Consider the following 24,575-nt stretch of genomic DNA (forward strand, 5'->3'; position numbering starts at 1 on the left):
TAGAAACGGATAGCCCTGAGATGCTGTCAATATGTACAATGCGCAGACTTAATCAGTTGCACTGCGCCTATATAGGATCTATTTACTGGTAGCGAACAAGTGGACTGGCAAGGAATTCCACATACCAGCGCACTTCCACAAGGATAAGCAGGTATGCCCGCACACCTGCCCTTGCGCAGTGATAGGCAGTGATGACTGCACACCTATCACTCTATAAATACCGGTTCTAATCAGAGTAACTGACAGGGATGTCCGCACACCAGAGCTCTCCCACAAGACAGGCAGGGTTGTCCTCACACCTAATCTTGCGCAGCAACAAGCAAGGATGTCCGCACGCTTGTAGCTAACATATTCCAAATCCAGAGCAGGGTTTGACCACACACTCAGACAGTAATAAGCAGGGATGACCACACACTTACTACTTAAACGTACAATATAAGTAAGGAAGTCCGCACACTTATACGTACCTTGCAGGGTTTTTCGAGTTTTACCTCTAGAACCGATCTTTTGTATATCGCGTAGAAGAATCCTATATATCCGCAGTACCATAATGATCCGTAGTGTATAAGTACTTACAAATTAAGACAAAATATTAACCATGCCCAAATTGGCTATTTTTTATAGGATCTAGTACAGAACCACACAATGATTATAATTGTATGTACTTTAATTCAAAACTAACCATCATGAAATATTTATTTGAGTATGTCTAATAAGCAATTAAAAATGACAAGGGTGATAACTCACGCAATAAGGATAACATAACAAACACAGCTTTCCGCTTCAGCTGTCTTTGAGGGCCCTTCCACCATTGTTGTCAAATTTTTGACCTTGCTCTTGCTAGAGGAAAGTCACACAAAGGGCTGGATGCTGTTACCTGAAACAAAATATGTTTGCCTTACAATACTGTGAAAACTTGAAAGCTTAGCTAAACTTGCGTTAAAACTTCTTAAAAGTTTATTTTTTAATTTTGAACTTACTCTTCTTGTTGTAATATACCACAACGGTTGTGCCTTTGTTGGGGTACATTAGCTCCAAGGCCTTTTTCGTTTCACTCACTCCGCTCCATGAAGAGGTAATTATGAATGTGTGGTCCTCCTTCACAGAAGGAAGATCCATGCATACGCAGAGTAATTATTGCCAATTAGACTGAAATAAAACTAAATCTGTATGATTGCAGTGACTCAATTCCTTTTTTAAATAATGCCTTGTCTTTAGACGTTAACAATATTATTATTATATGATGATCATATGTTCCATCTTACTTACTTTTTCCTCTTTAAAAACTGCTATATCGACAATGTTTTCTACTCTCCCGACCTTCAAGAATGTAAGGGGATCCTCCTGGAAAAACATGGTTGTTGATTTTTGCTGAGGGTCTTTTACTTTGCTGTCCATAAATTCTTGCAGCCTCTCTCCAGGGGCACCTCTTTTCACATCTCTGTAAAATATTATATGACATGAAATTGTTTGGCCTCACTGGAACTATCATATAGCTTAATATGCATATCAACCTGTAGACAAAATGTAGCATAGGAGCTTGGACAATGAAAGCTGCAGATGCTGTTGGAACTATTGGAAGTATATTAAGGGGGAATTACATGTCGATATCATTGACATTAACAATATATACATACATCCATATCATAGATGTATCATATACATAAAGTTACATTTCACATGAAATAGATATCTCATTGATTGCTCTTAGAAACAAGGAAATCCAGAGAACGGATTACATTATAATATAGCGCAAAAATATACTTATTTTGAAGTGGCCCAATTCAGGCATTGACAGCTTATAAAGTCCACCAATAAAGGCATTGGCCGACTATGTAGTTACCCAATACAGGTGTTGACTGACTCTGATGTCGTCCAATGCAAAAATAGACTTATTTTGAAGTGACCCAATGCAGTCATCGGTCTACTAGAAAGTCCCTCAATGCAGGCATTGGACTACTATGGAGTCAACCAATGCAAACATTTGTCAACTATGGAGTCGCCCAATGCAGGCATTGGCGGACTATGGAGTCGCCCTATGCAGGGATTGGCGGACTATGGAGTTGGTCAATGCAGGCATTATCCGACTATAAAATGAAATAAAACAGACATTGGTAGATTATGAAGACAGCCAAAAAAGCAAAGATGTCCGTTTTGAGAGAACTCTGGGTATACTGGTTTCTGCATTAAGACATTAACACAAAAACATTTGGACATTGACGAACTGCAAAACATTGTGTCTAAATTAACTACATCAACGTACAAATGTAATTTTTGTTTAAGATTTCGTCAATGCGAAGATATTTTTGTAACAAATTCACCGTTTTGTATTTAAAAGTTCATCATTTTAGCACATCGTCTATATTTTGCTCATATTTACATTGCTGAAATTTTTTATTACATGTTGCACAGTGCACCGGTTGTTTGCTACGGTATCAATTGTATCAACTGCGGATAACCCCGTTTACCTGATCAGGATATAGGGCTCACGGTGGGTGTGACCAGTCAACAGCGGATGCTTACTCCTCCTAGGCACCTGATCTCACCTCTGGTGTATCCAGGGGTCCTTGTTTGCCCAACTATCTATTTTGTATTGCTTATAGGAGTTATGAGATCGATCACCGTTCGTTATTTTCACCTTGCGTCAATAGGATATTTACAATAGAAACCTTAAAATGCGTCATTGAAGTAAAAAAAAAATAGATTGGACAGATTTATGAAAAATAGTGCACACTCTGTTTAGTACAACACGGCTCGATAGTCGGTTCAACTGAGTGCAGTTTTGAGTGCAAGTTTTAGAGGCGGGTCAAATGAGTGTAGTTTTCAGTGCAGATATTCAAATGAGTGGAGTTTTGAAGGGTCAGCGAGATCAAGCTGGCCAGGTGGCGAGGTCAAGCTGGTCAGGTAACGAGGTCAATCTGAGCACATACTGCGATAAGGTTAGTGCATCCCCCGAAAAAAAACTAACGCTGACGACACACAGATCACCCCATTCCCGGGTATATGCTACAATTATCCCAGTTTTACATCTATGTCTCCAATAATATGCAGGTTTTGTGTAGGGGGTGGGTCTTAGGCCTCAAGAATGGTGAAAGACGAATATTTTGAGCAAATTTGCAGTACTGAAAGTGAAACAGTTTCGTTGGAACTACTGTGATCAGGTTAGTGCATGCCCCCCCCCCCCCCCGAAAAAAACAACGCTGACGACACAGAGAGCATCCCATTCTCATGTCTTTGCTAAAATTCTACTAGTTTTATATCTATGTCTCGAATAATATGCAGGATTTGTGTATGGGTGGGTGGATCTTAGGCCTCAAGAGTGGTGAAAGACGAATATTTTGAGCAAATTTGCAGTACTGAAATTAAAACGGTTTCTTAGAAACCACTGCGGAAAGGTTAGTGCACCACCACCACAACCCCCCCCCCCCCCCCACACACACACACACACACAAAGACAACAATGACGACATACAGATCAACCCATTCCCGGGTCTGTGTTAAAATCATCCCTGTTTTAATCGTACTAGGAAAACAAAAACTTCACAGACAGAAAATAATACAGAGAGAGAGAGAGAGAGAGAGAGAGAGAGAGAGAGAGAGAGAGAGAGAGAGAGAGAGAAAGAGAGAGAGAGAGAGAAAACAAACATACTGATAAACAAACCACACACATACTGAAAGACAAAACAATGTCACACTAATAGACTCAACAAAGACATACTAATAAACTCAACACAGACGGACATACTAATATACAAAACTGACATACTGAAAGACAAAATAAAGCATACGGAGATATAAAACACAGATATATTAATAGGCAAAACACATACATACTGATAGACGAAACACATATATACTGATAGACAAAAACAAACAGATTAATAGACATAGACAAAACGCATACATACTGATAGACAAAACACATGCATACTGATAGACAAAACACAGACATACTGATAGAAAAAAAAACATGCTGATAGATAAAAGAACCAGACTGATAAACAAAACACACACAGGCTGATAGACAATATAGAGACATACTGATAGACAAAACATTGATATACTGATATACAACACGCATATATACTGATAGACAAAAACAGTCAGACTGATAGACAAAACACAGACATACTGATACACAAAACACTGCCATACTGAAATAAAAAGCATGTAGATTCCGATAGACATAATACAGAAAAACATACTGATAGACAAAATACAGACATACTGACATTCTGATGGAAGAAATACATGTATACAGATAGACAGAACACATACATACTGATAGACAAAACATAGACATATTGGTAGACAAAACACAGATATACTGATAGACAAAACACAGATATACTGATAGACAAAACACAGATATACTGATAGACAAACCAGTAGGATTCTGATATATAATATACAGACATACTGATTGGCAAAACACAGACACACTCATAGAAAAAATACAGAAAGATATATTGGTAGATAAAATACAGACATACTCACATGATGATAGACAAACAAATTATATACAGATAGAGAGAACACATATATAATGATAAACAAAACACAGACAGACCGATAGACAAAACACATACACATCAATAGACAAAACACAGCCATACTGATAGACAAAATACAGATATACTGATAGGTAAAACACAGACCAACTGATAGATAAAACACAGACATGCATACTGATACAAAAACACAGACGGACTAAAAGACAATACACAGATGTACTAAAAGACAAAACACAGATCGACAGAGTGGTAGACAAAACATATACATATTGATTGACAAAACAAAGACAACCTAATAGACAAAAGAGAGACAAACATATTGATAGGAAAACAAAAACAGGCTCATAGACAATAATCAAACATACTAATGAACAAAACTGATAGATAAAGCATAGACATACATACTGACAGACAAAACACGGACGGACTGATAAACAATACACAGACATATTGATGAACTACACATAGACAGATTTACTGATAGACAAAACAACGAAATACTGATAGAAAAAACCAACTCAGACATATTGATAAGAAACAAAACACAGATCAACATACTATTACACAAACCACAAACATACTGATAGACAAAATACATACAAACTGATAAACAAAACACAGGCATACCGATACACAGACCAAAGACATACTGACAGACAAAAAAAACCCAGACTGATAGACATTACACATACATACTGATAGAAAAAACAGTAATACTATTGCATAAACCAGAGACACACTGATAGACAAAATGCATATAACTTCACCAACAAAACACAGACATACCAATAGACAGAACATATACATACTTATAAATAAAAGACCGACATAATGATAAACAACACACATACATAATAGACAAAAGGCAGATATACTTATAGACAAAGCACTGGCAGACTGATAGACAAAACATAGATACACTGATAGACAAAACACTGACAGACTGAAAGACAATAGACAGACAACCTTATAGACAGAAGAGAGACATATATATTGATATAAAACATTGATACACTGATAGACACTACACAGACATACTGATAGACAAAACACTGTCAGACTGATAGATAACACAGAAACATACTGATATACATAACACCGACATATATACTGAGAGACAACACACATATATACTGAGAGACAAAGCACTTACATACTGATAGACAAAATACATACAATTGATAAACAAAACACACACATGCCGATAGACAGAACATAGATATATTTATAGATAGAAGACAGATATATCGATGGATAAAACACAGCTATAGTAATAGATAAAACACAAAGATACTGATAGACAAAACACAGACAGACAGACTGGTAGACAAAACAGAAACAGACTTATAAAGGAAACATGATAGGCGGAATACAGTGATATTGATAGACAAAACACAAACAAGATAATAGAAAAAATACAGAGAGACTGATAGAAAAACACAGAGAGTCCTACTTATAGACAAACTACAGACATACATACTGATAGATAAAACACATACATATAGACTGGTATACAACACACACTTACCAATATACAGAACAGAGAGATACTAACAGGCAAAACACAGACAGACATACTGATAGACAAACACAGACATATAGACTGGTAGACAAAACAGAAACTGGGTTATAGAGATAATGTATACATACTGATAGGCAAAATACAGAGATATTGATAGACAAAACACAGACATAATAATACAAAAAATACAGAGAGACTGATAGAAAAACCCCACAGACAGTCATACTGATAGACAAATCACAGACAGACTGATAGACAAATCACAGACATACATTCTAATAGATAAAACATATACATCCTGATAGACAAAACACATACATACTGATATACAACTCACAAACAGACTGATAGACAAAAAACCACAGACAGACCGACATACTAATATACAAAACAAAATCATACTGACAGACTAAACACAGCCATACTGATAGACTAAAACAGACACACTGATAGCCAAACCACAGACATACTGATAGATACAAAACACAAATATACTGATAGTCAAAGTACATAAATACTGATATAAAAACACAGACAGACTGATGGACAAAACACAGCCATACTTATAGACAAAACACAGCCATACAGATATACTAAAACAGACATACTAATAGACTAATATATAAAACACAGATATACTGTTAGACAAAAAACAAACCACATTTATACTAATAGATGAAACACAGTCAGACTGATAGACAAAACACAGACATACCAATAGACAGAACAAACAAATACTGATAGATAAAACACAGATAGACATAATGCTGGAGAAAACAGAGATACTGATAGACAAAAGACAAACAAACTGACATACTAATAGACAAAACACAGGCATACTTATAGACAAAACACAGATAGACATACTGATATACAAATTACAGACAGACACACTGATAGACAAACCACAGCCATACTTATAGATAAATCACAGAAATACTAATTGACAAAACGCAGACATACTGTAAGACAAAACACAGACACATTGATAGATAAAACACTTACATACTGATAGACAATATATAGACATACTGATAAACAAAACACAGACATACTTATAGACGAAAAACAGACATGCTAATAGACTAATACACTAAACACAAACACACTGATAGACCAACCACAGGCATACTGATAGACAAAACAGACATACATACTGATGAATGAAACATAAATATACTGAAATACAATATACCACCATATGGATACATACAATTGGGACAGATTGGGAAACAAAAGACAGCTAAAGGCAGACATGCATACTGATAGATAAAAAAACACCAGAATGACTTACTGGTAAATGCAACACACAGAACACATAATATACTATAACCTAATAGTCGAAGTACACACATACTGATAGAAAAAGACATATAAGAGAGATTGATAGACACAACACAGGCATACCGATAGCCGGAACAGAGGAATACTGATAGATAAAACACAGACATACTGAGAGTCAAATCACAAACAAAACACAGACAGACATACTGATATACAAACACAGATATACTAATAGACATATTAAGAGACAAAACAGACATACTGATAGACATATTAAGAGACAAAACACAGATATACTGATAGACAAATCACTGACAGACTGATAGACAAAATACAGACATACTGATACACAAAACAAAGAGGACATACTGATAGAAAAAACATAGCCATACTGATAGACAAAGCAAATACATACTGATAGACAAAACACAGATATACTGATAGACAAAGCACTGACATACTGATAGACAAAAAACAGTCATACTGATAGACAAAAAACAGACCTACTGATAGACAAAGCACAAATATACTGATAGACAAAACACAGACAAACTGATAGACAAAACACTGATAGACTGATAGACAAAACACAGATATACTGAGAGACAAAACACTGCCAGCCTTATAGACAAAAAACAGCCATACTGATAGAAAAAACACTGACAGACTGATAGAAAAAAAACAGACTTACTAATAGACAAAACAAAGAGGACATACTGATAGACAAAACACAGCCATACTGATATACAAAACACATACATACTGATAAACAAAGCACAGACATACTGATAGACAAAACAAAGAGGACATACTGATAAAAAAAACATAGCCATACTGATAGACAAAGCAAATACATACTGATAGACAAAACACAGATATACTGATAGACAAAGCACTGACATACTGATAGACAAAAAACAGTCATACTGATAGACAAAAAACAGACCTACTGATAGACAAAGCACAAATATACTGATAGACAAAACACAGACAAACTGGTAGACAAAGCACTGATAGACTGATAGACAAAACACAGATATACTGAGAGACAAAACACTGCCAGCCTTATAGACAAAATCAGCCATACTGATAGACAAAACACTGACAGACTGATAGACAAAAAACAGACTTACTAATAGATAAAACAAAGAGGACATACTGATAGACAAAACACAGTCATACTGATATACAAAACACATACATACTGATAAACACAGCACAGACATACTGATAGACAAAAGACAGACAGACTGATAGACAAAACACAGATATACTGATAGAGAAAACACTGACACTGAAAGACTAAAAATAGACATACAGATAAATAAAACACTGACAGACAGATAGACAAAACACAGCCATACTGATAGGTAAACGCTGACAGACTGATAGACAAAACACAGACAAACTGATAGACAAAACACAGACATACTGATAGACAAAACAGTCATACTGATAAACAAAACACAGTCATACTGATAGACAAAACACGGATAGACTGATAGACAAAACACAGTCATACTGATAAACAAACACGGACAGACTCATAGACAAAACACAGCCATACTGATAGACAAAACACAGCCATACTGATAGACAGAACACTGACAGACTGATAAACAAAACAGACAGACTGATAGACAAAACACAGACATACTGATAGACACAACACAGACAGACTAGTCTGATAGACAAAACACTGACAGACTGATAGACAAAACACAGACAGACTGATAGACAAAACACTGACAGACTGATAGACAAAACACTGAAAGACTGATAGAAAAAACACAGTCATACTGATAGACAAAACACAGACATACTGATAGACAAAACTCAGACATACTGATAGACAAGACACTGACAGACTGATAGACAAAACACTGACAGACTGATAGACAAAACACAGATATACTGATAGACAAAACACTGACAGACTGATAGACAAAAAACAGACTTACTAATAGACAAAACAAAGAGGACATACTGATAGACAAAACAAAGCCATACTGATATACAAAACACATACATACTGATAAACAAAGCACAGACATACTGATAGACAAAAGACAGACAGACTGATAGACAAAACACAGATATACTGATAGAGAAAACACTGACACTGAAAGACTAAAAATAGACATACTGATAAATAAAACACTGACAGACAGATAGACAAAACACAGCCATACTGATAGGTAAACGCTGACAGACTGATAGACAAAACACAGACAAACTGATAGACAAAACACAGACATACTGATAGACAAAACACAGTCATACTGATAAACAAAACACAGTCATACTGATAAACAAAACACGGATAGACTGATAGACAAAACACAGTCATACTGATAAACAAACACGGACAGACTCATAGACAAAACACAGCCATACTGATAGACAAAACACAGCCATACTGATAGACAGAACACTGACAGACTGATAAACAAAACAGACAGACTGATAGACAAAACACAGACATACTGATAGACACAACACAGACAGACTAGTCTGATAGACAAAACACTGACAGACTGATAGACAAAACACAGACAGACTGATAGACACAACACAGAGATACTGATAGAGAAAACACTGAAAGACTGATAGAAAAAACACAGTCATACTGATAGACAAAGCACTGACAGACTGATAGACAAAACAGACAGACTGATAGACAAAACACAGACATACTGATAAACAAAACACAGACAAATTGATAGATAAAACACAGACACACTGATAGACAAAACACAGACATACTGATAGACAAAACACAGACATACTGATAGACAAAACACTGAAAGACTGATAGAAAAAACACAGTCATACTGATAGACAAAGCACTGACAGAATGATAGACAAAACAGACAGACTGATAGACAAAACACAGACATACTGATAGACAAAACACAGACATACTGATAGACAAAACACTGACAGACTGATAGACAAAACAGTCATACTGATAAACAAACCAATGACAGTTTGATAGACAAAAACAGCCATGCTGATAAATAAAGCACTGACAGACTGATAGACAAAAGCAGCCATACTGATAAACAAAACACTGACAGACTGATAGACAAACGACAGTCATACTGATAGACAAAACACTGACAGACTGATAGACAAAACACAGACAGACTGATAGGCAAAACAAAGAGGACATACTGATAGACAAAACACAGCCATATTGATAGACAAAACACAGATATACTGATAGACAAAGCACTGACACTGAAAGACAAAAAATAGACATAATGGTAGATAAAACACTGACAGTCAGATAGACAAAACACATACATACTGATAGATAAAACACTGACAGACTTATAGACAAAACACAGGCAGACCGATAGACAAAACACATACAAACTGATAGACAAAACACTGACAGACTGATAGACAAAACACTGACAGACTGATTGACAAAACACAGTCATACTGATAGACAAAACACAGATATACTGATAGACAAAACACTGACAGACTGATAGACAAAACACTGACAGACTGATTGACAAAACACATACATACTGATAGACACAACACAGTCATGCTAATAAACAAAACACAGACATACTGATAGACACAATACAGATATACTGATAGACACAACACAGATATACTGATAGAGAAAACACAGACAGACTGATAGACAAAACACTGACAGACTGATAGACAAAACACAGACAGACTGATAGACAAAACACAGACAGACTGATAGACAAAACACTGACAGACTGATATACAAAACACAGACAGACTGATAGACAAAACGATGGCAGACTGATAGACAAAACACAGTCATACTGATAGACAGAACACGGACAGACTGATAAACAAAACACTAACAGACTGATATACAAAAAACAGACTTACTAATAGACAAAACAAAGAGGACATACTGATAGACAAAACACAGCCATACTGATATACAAAACACATACATACTGATAAACAAAGCACAGACATACTGATAGACAGAACACGGAAAGACTGATAGACAAAACACAGTCATACTGATAAACAAAACACTGACAGACTGATAGACAAAACAATGGCAGACTGATAGACAAAACACAGTCATACTGATAGACAAAACACTGAACGACTGATAGACAAAACACAGTCATACTGATAGATAAAACACTGACAGATTGATAGACAAAAAACAGCCACACTGATAAACAAAACACTGACAGACTTATAGACAAAGCACTGACATACTGATAGACAAAGCACTGACATACTGATAGACAAAAAAGAGACATACTGACAGACAAAATACAGAGATAATGACAAACAGAACACAAATATACTGATAGACAAAAAACTGACAGACTGATAGACAAAACACAGACTTAAATACAGACAGACGTACATACTGATAGACAAAAACAGACATACAGATATATTGATAGACAGAACACAGGCAGACAGACATAAAGTTAATGTACCAAAAATATGTCACCAAGAATAATTGTGAGGTGATGTAATGACTGTCGTTAAAACTGCAGATTTATCTTCTCATTAGATAAGGTAATAATGAAACGTACTTTAGATTTACAAGGTTGTCACACCCATATACCTACTCATAAATACCATGATTAAATGGAATTTGCAAGACTTTGATATTTTCCCGGAATCACCCCCTAAAAAGGTGCAGTCCCCGCACGGTATGTAACTAATTGGTACAAACCGTTGTCATCCGCAGCACGGTATCTGACTGTTTGTTAAATACAGCGTAGCACCGCCGCGGTGGCCTAGAGGTTAGAGCGTTGGTCCCGCATGCGGAAGGTCGAGATTCGAATCCCAAACGCGACAAACTTAAGTCGTTAAAACAGGTAGGCCCTAGTGACAGTTCCATCTCCGAACGCTCGGCATTAGGTGTGGATGCCACGAGTCCTCCGATATGACCTTAAAAACGGATGTCACGTGTCACAGTAGGTGTGGCACGCTAAAGAACCCTCACTGCTCAATGGCTGCACGCGCCGAACAAAGGGTGTTGCTAAAACGCGGAAGGCAAAACAGAACGGAAAATATCATATGAAATAATGTTTTAAGGAGGTCACTAATTTACAAAATAAAAGGTTTATCATGAACAAGGGAAGCAGAAATTACTCACAGAGAGCGGGAAGTCATCCACAGAATCCACCGTTTCACATACTTCATACTAATACATATGCATTTTAAAATCATTAACTAACCGCCGCGGTGGTCTAGAGTTTAGGGCGTTCGCTCCGCATACGGAAGGCCGGGGTTCGAATCTCAGCCGCGACAGGTTTAAGTCGCCAAACGCTCGGCATCAGGTGTGAATGTCTCGGGTACTCGGAGATGACCTTAAAACGGTATCAGGTCAACTCGTACCCAAAAGGCAAAAGTCAACTCGTACCCAAAAATCTGGTTACGAGTTGACTCCTCTTCTTCAATTGATGACAACTCGTACCTAAGCGATATGTCACTTATATGCGCATGGGTATATTGCATTTTGGGCAGATTCTTGGGTACGAGTTGACTTTTGCCTTTTGGGTACGAGTTGACCTATTAGGTACGAGTTGACCTGGGTACGAGTCGGTCAGGTTACGAGTTGACTAGAAATCCTTACAACGGATGTCCTGTGTCACAGTAGGTGTGGCACGTTAAAGAACCCTCAGCCGTAGGCGCCAAGCAAAGGACTGAATTTGAAGCCCTTCACCGGTCTTGGTGACGTCTCCATATGAGTGAAAAATTCTTGAGAGAGACGTTAAACAAGATACAATGAATCAAAATCATTAACTTACCATGTAAAATATCAATAATGAAATATATATAATCATACTGAAAAATACTTGATTTTTCAAATGTTATACCCAATGAATACCTCCCTCCCGAAAACAACATTGTAAAATATAAAATAATTTTCTCAACAATTTCCCCCAAATATAGCCTTCTTAAATCGAATTTGCTTTAGTTCTACACCTGTTTTATAATAATACATATATATGTGTTTATGTATCACACCAAATTTTATAGTGAACGAGTCCGCTGTGTATAAAAGGTTTGTCTAATTTGGGATGAAGTGATGTGAAAGTTATGAACTTATGGATAGTACAATTACCGACATACTGCGGATAAGTGTTGAACTCGAAGACATACAGCGGAAAAGAAAGATTGAAATAGAACCAATGGAAACTAAAATGAAGTTTACGATCCATAGTATGAGGAATTCTTAGATATGAAATAGCTAAAAGACTTAAAGACAATTTATGTTTGAATGAAATTAAAAGGTCACCTCATTATTAATCTAAATACTAAGATACAAGTATTTAGTTTAGAAATAAACTGCTAGAAGTCCCCTTACCTAGGATTGGAGTGCTGTGGTCGCTAAGCCTTTGTTACTTAAAAAATAATAAATCAAACACAAGATGTTTAACTTGCTGACTTAATAAGATCATGAATTGTCGTTGTTATACACATACCACACTCCCTGTTGTATAAATATACTGTACACATACACGGTGTTATGTGTAAATGTACATGTAAATGTGCGTTAATGACGTTGTACCACCGGGGAGAGGGGATATAAAGTACGTGTGTTCTTTCCTTTCCCTACGGTGACCATAGGTGTCACTGCTCGCTAATACATCTGTCAATGCCGACATTTTAAAATTCTTGTAAAACGCTCTGCAAAATTCCTATACAAACGTTTAACTTCGCTTAATTAATATATCATGCAAAATTTAAGATAACATGGTATTAACGCTGGTAAACATACCCAAATTTTTATTTTAATCATAACAAAGTATTTTCTTCCAATTTATTGTGTTATCTTAGCTACATTAATCAATCTAATTCTTAAATTCTATCCCGTTTTCCGTTCCGTTCCGTTTTCCGTTCCGCGTTTTAGCAACACCCATCCCAGCAAAGGCCTAAGAAACTAAAGCCACAAAGTACAAAAATTGGCCCTCTTGCCAAAATAAGTGAGACTTTCACAGTTGATGCTCGAAGATTGATAGGTTATACTGTTGACAAGATCTGCCATTTAAATGAATACACTAAATACCCGAAATGTCTAAAACTTTAAAGAAGGGGGAAATGGGTAATAATAATCTAAATGAAATGGAATAAACAACAACAAAAAACAATTAAAAAACCAAAGAAATAATGTTCAATTTCCTTCTCTAAGTGCAATATCACAAGAAGAATGTTTTGATCAGTTTTAAGGTATTTGAGATTTTAAGTCCATCGGGTATTTAGTGCGTTCATTAAAACGGCAGCTCTTGTCAACAGCTGATGCTGCTGAGGAAAAATAAGTCGTGTAACGTCTACACGAAGAATATTATTAAAATATGAGGAAGTAAGTAACGCATAATTGATGTGACATTTTAATTGACAGGTCCGAAATCGTCCATACTAGTCTGAATTTCGCTGCTGTCATAGGCGAGAAACGACTCCGTGACCTGGACCGGTAAATGTCCTAGTAAAAATAAACAAGTGAAATCGAGAGAACGATGATGTATATCTTTGTTATTTTAAGAACCAGCGACTTGAAAGGACAAGGGACGTTATTGGCTATATACCGCCGAGATTTTTTTCATTTTTTCAACTTTCATACTATGCTTAATTATTCTTTTTATTTACACAACTAGGATGTTCTTCTAATTCCACTTACATGAAAATGACGTAATATTTTATTATGACGTCATGAATATATGCTAAAGATGAGCTGTTTAGCGGAATCTGTTGATTTGAAATAAATTATGAATAAACTTTAGCAAAAACTAATACTTTTGCATGCAACAACCAGATTTATATTTTGCATGTTTAATTATCCATTAATATTCTTCTTTCATTATCAATATGATGTCGGTTGTTGGCTGCAAAACAATATGAATTTTAAAAAAGAATGAATGCGAAATCGGCTGTTTTCGATACACAAAGTCAATATTTTGCATGTTATAGAACTGAAAAAATAAAACAACTTTTGCATGCAACAACCAGATTTATATTTTGTATGTTTAATTATCCATTAATATTCTTCTTTCATTATCAATATGGTTTCGGTTGTTGGCTGCAAACAATATTAATTTTAAAAAAGAATGAATGCGAAAACCGGCCGTTTTCGTTACACAAAGTCAATATTTTGCATGTTATAGAACTGAAGCAAACTGTTCCATCATTTAACTTCATAAACTTTTACTTTCTTTGCGATTTAATAAATACATGTATGTCCAGTCAAACAATTAATGCGTTACCTAGTTTGCCATAAAAATCTGCACCCAATAAATGCAGATGATGTCTGCCTTTCGAGTCACGGAGGCGGATCAAAAATCCACCGCATGATGAATGGAAATTATTCTACTTTCGTTTTTAAAGGTCACGGGAATATGTTTCGACGTCCTGTCTTTACAAAATAAGATTATTTAAGAATAAATTACATTAAAAAAATAATGAAATCAAAGACACACATAGACCTTTAATAACTCGAATTTATTTTCTTTTTACAAAAATCGGACCAAAATTCGTTCATTTTCGGCAAAAATGGGCACTGATACGTTATATCTCAAGAGCTAGATAGTTGGGATGTCTGTTACTTTTTTCGCTAAATTTTAAACTATCTTTTATACAAATATATCAAATATAATGCGGGTTGTTTTTTTTCTTACATCATTTTTTACGTACATGCATGTATGTATATATGATGCATGTTGAAATTAAATATTACTACATTAGTAATTAGATATTGATTCCAAAGGTTCTTAAAACGGTTAAAATTAAAAATAAAATAACAGCAAATCATTATTTATATCTTCCAGCGAGATGTGGTTTCTTTAAAACGTCGAAAACCTGTGATTGATTTGAAACTTCGACCATTGTGGTGGCAGATTTTTTTTCTATATCGCATATGATTGATTGATTGAATATTGTTTAACGCCCATCTTGAGAATATTTCACTCATGGAGACCTCACCACTGCCGTGAAGGGCTGCACAATTTAGGCCTATGCTCGGCGCTTATGACCATTGAGCAGGGAGGGATCTTTATCGTGCCACACCTGCTGGGACACGGGACCTCAGTTTTTGCGGTCTCATCCGAAGACCGTCACATTTAGTCGCGTCTTACGACAAGCAAGGAGTACTGAGGACTTACTCAAACCCGGATCCCCACGGGTTCATATATACATGTATATGTAATAGATGCACATTTACAGGTACACATATATAACAAAGATAATTGGGCAGGATGAACATGTGTATATATACATGTATAGATATAAATATTCAGACAACGTAGTATCGAGGAGGGGTGGCCCCTCCACTTTGAGGGGGTGGTGGTGATGTTGACCATTCCCTTGCTATGGGAACAACTTGACCAGCCTAATGACACTTCAACTTTTATCAATCTTATAAAATATATAATATATGTGTTGTGATGATTGTTACTAAAAGTTTATATTAGTATTGACGTACGCCCCCTCCATGATTAGGAATACTGGAGTATAACTGTAAGGTGATGTAGACACCTCTCTCCCTCTCTCTCTCTCTCTCTCTCTCATGTCAAGGTGTTCTGGATAGGCCTGGCCCGCACATTGAAAAACGAAAATACATGCATGATATTTATTAAATTCATTTTTATAAAAGGTCTGTTGTAGTTACATATACTGTCTCTTGGAAACAGACACGTAGCATCATTTATCGGGGGGGGGGGGGGGGGGTGTCGAAGGATAAGTTGGTAGTTAATTAGAAAATGAAAAAAAAACTTTTCTGCCTGATCTTCGAATTCTTAAATCGTCGGGGGGTGGAGGGTTATCCTTCGCTACATGGGTTCAATTAATAATTTTAAGCCTATTTTTTTCTCATTCAATACTACTATCAAGAATAGGGGGGAGGGGGGGGGTCACTCAATATATCCTTATTCGCATATGAAAATAAGTGCCTGTGAAAAGCAGTTACATATACCACATTGTCTATACATGTACTCAAACGACTTCCCAGAGTCCGTTCTAGATTTGGACTGAATGTCGGTGCATGCAATGACATGCCCACTGACTGATGTATTTTCATTTATCAAAGATGAACACTATATGGAGAGAGAGAGTTAGAACTACTTTGTTGACCATTTAGGGGAATGTAAAGATATAAACACGGACGCATTTTTGTGAGATTTTTAAATGCATTTGCTATATGAAATATACCATCTGAATTTACATGCATATTACTTGACGTGTTTTACTGTACCCAAGAAAATGATATCCCATTCATGCAACATAAATTTGTATCGTTTAGTATATATACATTTACCACACTTTATTCAATATATTTTGTAAATACCCACAGCATATTTTATTCGTATGTACTGTAACATGTATATTGCATACACATGTAAGTAGACCTGTTATATAGTACTTGATGTACATGGCATAACAAGTACATGTAATTTTATCCGACTCAATCGACGTTTTTAATCAAAGTGTTAATTTTTATGACCAAAAAACAAAACCAGGAAAAAGAAAATTCAAAAGCCATTTTATTTTTCATATTTCATTTGGATAGGAGGACATCGAACAGCACCTTCGAAAATATGATTGCGTTCTACTGAACAATTTTTGACAAATACACGCATTATTTTCCTCACTCTAATTAACACAAGATTCTTCCGCAAAATGTCTATGACCACGATAAAGTTACATGTAAATGAATTATGTATTTTCCATAGCATGCCAGTTTTCAATTGTCTTTGATCTCAATGAGTATTTTTATATAAAAAGTTAAAATTGTAACTTCTAGAAAAATATTCTAGAAGAATCAAGGGACTGTAAATCCTATAAGGTCGATGACGTCGTTCCGAAAAAGCGACCGTCGGAAGATAGCGTCAGAGTTAACAATGCAATATTGTAACGTTATTTTCTCAATATCAGCAACAAGTAAATGGTACATGTTATATATGAATGAAACGAGAAAATTATCACCTTTCTACCTGCAAAATATGATCGGTTTTTGAAGCGCGGCCAATTTTGGCCAATAACGTCCCTTGTTCTTTGGCATGCAAGTAGTTAAAACATTAATCTATGCAAGGAAAACGACAAACTACGCATAGCTTACCTAGTTTAAGATGTTTTAGGCATTTGAGGCGAGTGGTTAGTTTTTTATCTGTCTCAGAGTTAGACCCCTTTCTATATTTATGGTATCACAGAGTTCGGGTCCAAAACGGGCTTAGCCCCTGTGCATCATCTGCATTTATTAGGTGCAAATTTTTATGGTAAACTAGGCAAAGCATTAATTGTTTGACTGGACATACATGTATTTATTAAATCGCAGAGTAAGTAAAAGAGTTTATGAGGTTAAATGATAGAACAGTTTGGTTCAGTTTTATAACATGCAAAATATTGACTTTGTGTAACGAAAACAGCCGATTTCCGCATTCATTCTTTTTTGAAATTCATATTGTTTAAGCCAACAACCGACACCATATTGATAATGAAAGACGAATATTAATGGATAATTAAACATGCAAAATATAAATGTGATTGTTGCATGCAAAAGTATTTTTATTTTTCAGTTCTAAAACATGAAAAATATTGACTTTGCGTATCGAAAACAGCCGATTTCTGCATTCATTCTTTTTAAAAATTCATATTGTTTGCAGCCAACAACCGATACCATATTGATAATGAAAGAAGAATATTAATGGATAATTAAACATGCAAAATATAAAGCTGGTTATTGCATGCAAAAGTATTTGTTTTTGCTAAAGTTTATCCATAATTTATTTCAAATCAACAGATTCCGCTAAACAGCTCAACTTTAGCGTTTATTCATGACGTGATAATAAAATATTATGTCATTTTCATGTAAGTGGGATTAGAAGAACATTCTAGTTGTGCAAATAAAAAGAATAATTAAGCATAGTATGAAAGTTGAAAAAAATGAAGAAGAAAAATTGTCTGCGGTATATAGCTAATAACGTCCCTTGTCCTTTGTTTCATAGTCAAGAGAGATACTCTACCACATCATTAGAAAAGTTAGCTCACTACCGAGGCAGTAAAAGATCCCCATTTATTGTCTGCTACCCTAGTTATTAAATATGTGAATGGAAATTTCAGTCCTAGGCTTTATCTATTTTACTTTTATAAAACATAAATGTAGTACATGTATTCATTTTCATCATTGTTTTCAAAAAGTTTGAAAATTAATGCTATATTTATCTTTATATAAGTAAAATGAATAAAGGATTGAATGTAGCATTCATTTTCATCATCACCGCTGCGGTGGTCTAGAGGTTATTTAGCGTTCGCCCAGCACGCGGACGGCCGGTTGCGACAGACATAAGTCGTTAAAGAGGTAGTGACGTTTCCATCGCCAAATGCTCGGCATTAGGTGTGAATGCCACGGGTCCTCGAAGATGACCTTAAAAACGGATGTCCCGTGTCACAGTTCATGGAGGTGTGGTACGCTAAAGAACCATTATTGCTCAATGGCCGTAAGCGCCGAGCAAAGGCCTCAATTTGAAGCCCTTCACCAGTCTCGGTGACGTCTCCATATGAGTGAAAAATTATCGAGAGAGACGTTAAAGAAGATCAATCAATCAATTAGGCTAGCGTAGTACAAATGGCGACGCTATGTAACCTTTTTTGTTACATAGTGTCGTGATTTGTACTACGGTATGAAAGGTAAATATAACGAACAGTGATCAATTTCATAACTCCTACAAGCAATACAAAATAGATAGTTGGGCAAACACGGACCCCTGGACACACCAGAGGTGGAGGCAGGTGCCTAGGAGGAGTAAGCATCCCCTGTTGACCGGTCACACCCGCCGTGAGCGCTATATCCTCATCAGGTAACCGGAGTTATCCGCAGTCAAAATCAGTGTGCCAAGAACGGCTTACCAATCGGTATAAAACACGTCAAACAGCATTTGACCCAATAATAAGTTGTATTGACGAACTAGATCGTTATAACGACCATAGAATTTTGCGAAATTCTGACTTCAATCGAGACTGTTGAAACCCCTGTACCATCATGACAGATTGTTCCACACCGTCTCGTCGTTACACACCGTGCCGTATCATTTCACCCACACAGTATATGTCAAATGTAATACTAGTTCTAATTGTAACGGAGACTGTCATGTATGTTCCCCAAACGCCACTGCATTTAAAAAGTGGTGCCACTGCACTTCACCACAACCAATCACAGTGTTTGAGGGGGTGATTTGGGACTGGTATTTGGCCCCAATGGCTGATTTTGGGCCGATATTTGGCCCCAATGGCAATCCGAAAATTCCTGATTTTGTTCCAAAATCTAACTGAAAAATTTTCATCGTAAATGTCGAAAATTCTCTCTATAACTCTTATATAGAAAATGTTTATATGGTATATATTTCATTCCGGTGATCAAGATATTGTGGTTTTTAGCTAGCCTAAGCTCAAGTAAGCTTTTCTGATTACCTGTTTCAAGAACCACTGGGTCAATTTCAACCAAACTTGGCACAAAGCATCCTTGGGGCAAGGGGATTCGGGTTTATTTAATTGAAAGGTTACACCTTTTTACCAAGGGAAAAAGTAATGAAATAGCAAAAATGCATTAAAAACTTTAAAAATCCTCTCCAGAAACACTTGGCCAATTTCATTCAAACTTGATACAAATCATTTCTGGGTGAAGGAGATTCAAGTTTATTCAAATGAAGGGCCATACCTACTATAAAGGGGAGATAATCACAAAAATAGGGTGGGGTCATTTTAAAATCTTCTCAAGAACCACTAGGCCAGAAGAGCTGATATTTACATGAAAGCTTTCTGACATAGTGCAAACTCAAGTTTGTTAGAATAATGACACCCCCCCCCCCCCCCCCCGGGGGGGTTAGGGTAGGACCAAAGTAGGGGATAAAAGTTTTACATACAAATATATAGGGGAAATCTTTTAAAATCTTCTTCTCGAGAACTACTGGGCCAAAAGAACTGAAATATACGTGAAAGCTTTCTGACATTGAGTAGATGTGAATTTGTTAAAACCATTCCCCTGGGGTTAGGATGGGGTCACACTATGGAATCAAAGTGAAAATCTTTAAAAAATCCTCTCAAAAATCATTGGGCCAGCGAGTCCAAAAATATATCTACCACATAGTTTTCAAAATATTTCATTGAAATCTCAAAATGTTACATATCAATACCTTTGATAAATTAAAATAAATTAAAACTTACATTGCACGCGCATGACAATTTGCTTTACTGTATGTGGTTTGCACCAATCATTAGATAGGCATTCATACTGTAAACCTATAACAGACTTTCTTTTAATTCAGATTTAATTAGAAATTTATGGTCCTTTTTTTCTGTACCCCCCCCCCCCCCCCCCCCCCCCAGGAAAACTGAACGAAAAATATGCACGTGCATATGCATTATCTGACAATGATGTGAATATTATTCATTATTTTCATTAATAGATTTTCAGAATTTTGTTTTTGGTACCATCCAGTCAAAAAAAGCACACGTACCCTAGGAGATTGTTGATTTTGAGTATGGTAATCGGTTTCCATATGCGTGTTCAGAAAAATGACACTGTTAGCGCTAAAACTCTACGATGTACAACACGGAAATATCCAAGATTGATTGATTGTATATTGTTTAACATCACTCTCGAGTGTTCGAGTGTTTCGCTCATATGGACTGCCGCGGTGATCTAGAGGTAGAGCTGTTGCCCCGTATATGGAAGGTCGGGGTTCGAATCCTGGCCGCGACAGAACTAAGTCATTAAAATAGTTAGTGACAATTCGATCGCCAAACGCTCGACATCAGGTGTGAATTTCATGAGTCCTGGGAGATTGCCTATGGGGCTATGGCATATGCATAAATGACCTTGACCTACATTATACATTTAACTGTTTTCTCGATGACTTATCTGTACCTACAAGTTTTTTTTTTTTTACAAGTGCAATATTTGAAATTTTGAAACTGATTATATTCAACATTCATCATTTTTCTTGAAAAAGTATGTAATGAACATGCCATTTTCCATAGGGATTGAGGGAATTCGGACTGAATCGCAATTTCTTTTTATGTTACTTCAAAACTGCGTTTAGATGTTAGTGTCCGGACATAGTATGTTTGAATAATGACCATTGAATGTATTCAAATCACAAACTGTTTATTCACAGTACATATATTTGGATATATAAGTGCTTAATTATGGCGTTATTTGGTTTTTCAACAGTTCGAATGTTGTTTCCATGTAAACGAATAAATGAACCTATATGAAATTTGTCTTTTTCAAACAGATGAGTACTTCTTTCTATGATTGAACAATTTCTGGTTGTTTTTTTTTTTAATAAAAATCCATTAACTTTCAACTCATCATAATATCCCCTTTAAAGGATGTACACTAAAACTGACTTCTCTGAGGCTTTTTAGAAATAGAAAGAAAAAAAAAAGCTTTAAAGAACTGCATTTGACCATCATAACGTTGACATTGAATGCACGAAGAAGTTATGAATTATAATGCAGCATACGTAAAATGAATATGGAATTTGTTTATGTCCGATCAGTCATTATCGGACCTACAAAAGAATAATTCTAGTGAAATTATGAGAACATGATATAGAACTATCCAAGTCAACTATGTTGTGCAAAACATGTAATATGCTGAATAAACGTCAAAAATGTGTAATATTCTGTATAAACGTCAAAATGTGTAATATTGTGTATAAACGTAAAAAATGTGTAATAGTGTGTATAAACGTCAAAATGTGTAATATTGTGTATAAACGTAAAAAATGTGTAATAGTGTGTATAAACGTCAAAAATGTGTAATAGTGTGTATAAACGTCAAAAATGTGTAACATTCTGTATAAACGTCAAAAATGTGTAATATTCTGTATAAACGTCAAAAATATGTAGTATTCTGTATAAACGTCAAAAATGTGTAATATTCTGTTTAATACGTCAATAATGTGTAATATTCTGTATAAAACATCAAAAAATGTAATATTCTGTATAAAACGTCAACAATGTGTAATATTCGGTATACAATATTACAGGTCAGTACCACGACCGTCCTCCAGCTGAACGTTGTCTCCTGTACTGTCTTCTGATGGTGGACGAGTACACCGTCAAGGTCAAGGACGAATCTCACATCAAGATGTACAATGCGATCAGAGAACGATACTTTACAGAAGTACCTGTTTGTGAGGAAATTACCCCAACTAACAATTTCGAAGGGATAGTTCATATAGAAAACGACGTAATCAAGTTTAAAACAGACGACACCCGACATGACGTAATGAACGCGTTTGTTACGGAGTGTCTGGTGGAGGACAGTGATCTGAAGTTTTTCCTGACCAAGGCGTCATGTCACGTGATATCAGAATACTGCCGGTCGTGGTATTATAATAGGAGAAAGGGAGAACGATGTCTGTATATACCAGAGGAACCGAATGCGATGTACGAGCTGTTCATAGACAGACTACAGCTGGACATCCTCACACACTGTACCGTGTCAGACAGGGGGATTCATGACAGGATCAGTAAGCATTGTAAGTATTTATCGCATAGCACCTTAAAGTTTTATCAGATTAAAGTGTTTCTATAGAAAGGTCATTACCATGGATACATGGAACTGAAATTTTAGTTTTGTAAAATTAGTTTGGAATGTAGGTACGAGAATAACGTTTCTTTTCATCAGTATCTGCAAAAAAAAAAAAAAAAAAAAAAAAAAAACTACTGTAAAAACAAACATACATAGCTTTGTTTACCTGGTATTTCTTTCTGAAAACATTATATTGATATTTTATGTGCAGGGACAGGGGAAATCACGAAAAGCCTGAACTATCAAAATAAATAAAGAAATGATAAATTAATACACAGAAATAAAAGATGAATGTGTGGTGTGGTCAGTGTCTGTTGCGATATGTTCTTGATGGACAAGCTGTTTTGTTACTTAGGGTTTGAACGGTAAGGTATTAACATCTACATTCAAACGTGATAATGATATGTAAATCTTTAAAATATGATGTAGTTGATGTAAGACTATTTCACACAGACATCGCTAAAGTATCTAGCATTGTCAGTCTGATCAACCACGTTCAAGTCAGCATTAATTTCTGACTGTTGAAAAACAAAGCTTTACTTTACATTAACTGGACAATCTTGAGACCACGTTGAAGGAAGTTTAAAATGCATCTACATAATGCAGCATATATTTCTTTTTATTTTCGAGAGCATGCAAGAAATTAGCAGATATATGTGAGAAGGTTTTTTGTGTGTGTGTGAGT

The 24,575-nt window shown here is 35.7% G+C and overlaps 2 protein-coding genes across 2 annotated transcripts in view; both read left to right on the forward strand.

The window, feature by feature from the left end:
• The window catches only part of LOC125673012 (uncharacterized), a 1,263,960-nt gene that overhangs the window by 565,917 nt on the left and 673,468 nt on the right, over nt 1-24,575 (forward strand). The window lies entirely within an intron of this gene.
• The window catches only part of LOC125674562 (uncharacterized), a 142,618-nt gene that overhangs the window by 105,283 nt on the left and 12,760 nt on the right, over nt 1-24,575 (forward strand). Inside the window, exon 13 of the mRNA XM_056161037.1 lies at nt 23,343-23,837. Within this exon, the coding sequence (XP_056017012.1) occupies nt 23,343-23,837 (495 nt within the window). The remainder of the gene's footprint in view (nt 1-23,342; nt 23,838-24,575) is intronic.

Source organism: Ostrea edulis, chromosome 3, assembly GCF_947568905.1.
Source record: "Ostrea edulis chromosome 3, xbOstEdul1.1, whole genome shotgun sequence".
Taxonomy (NCBI): domain Eukaryota; kingdom Metazoa; phylum Mollusca; class Bivalvia; order Ostreida; family Ostreidae; genus Ostrea; species Ostrea edulis.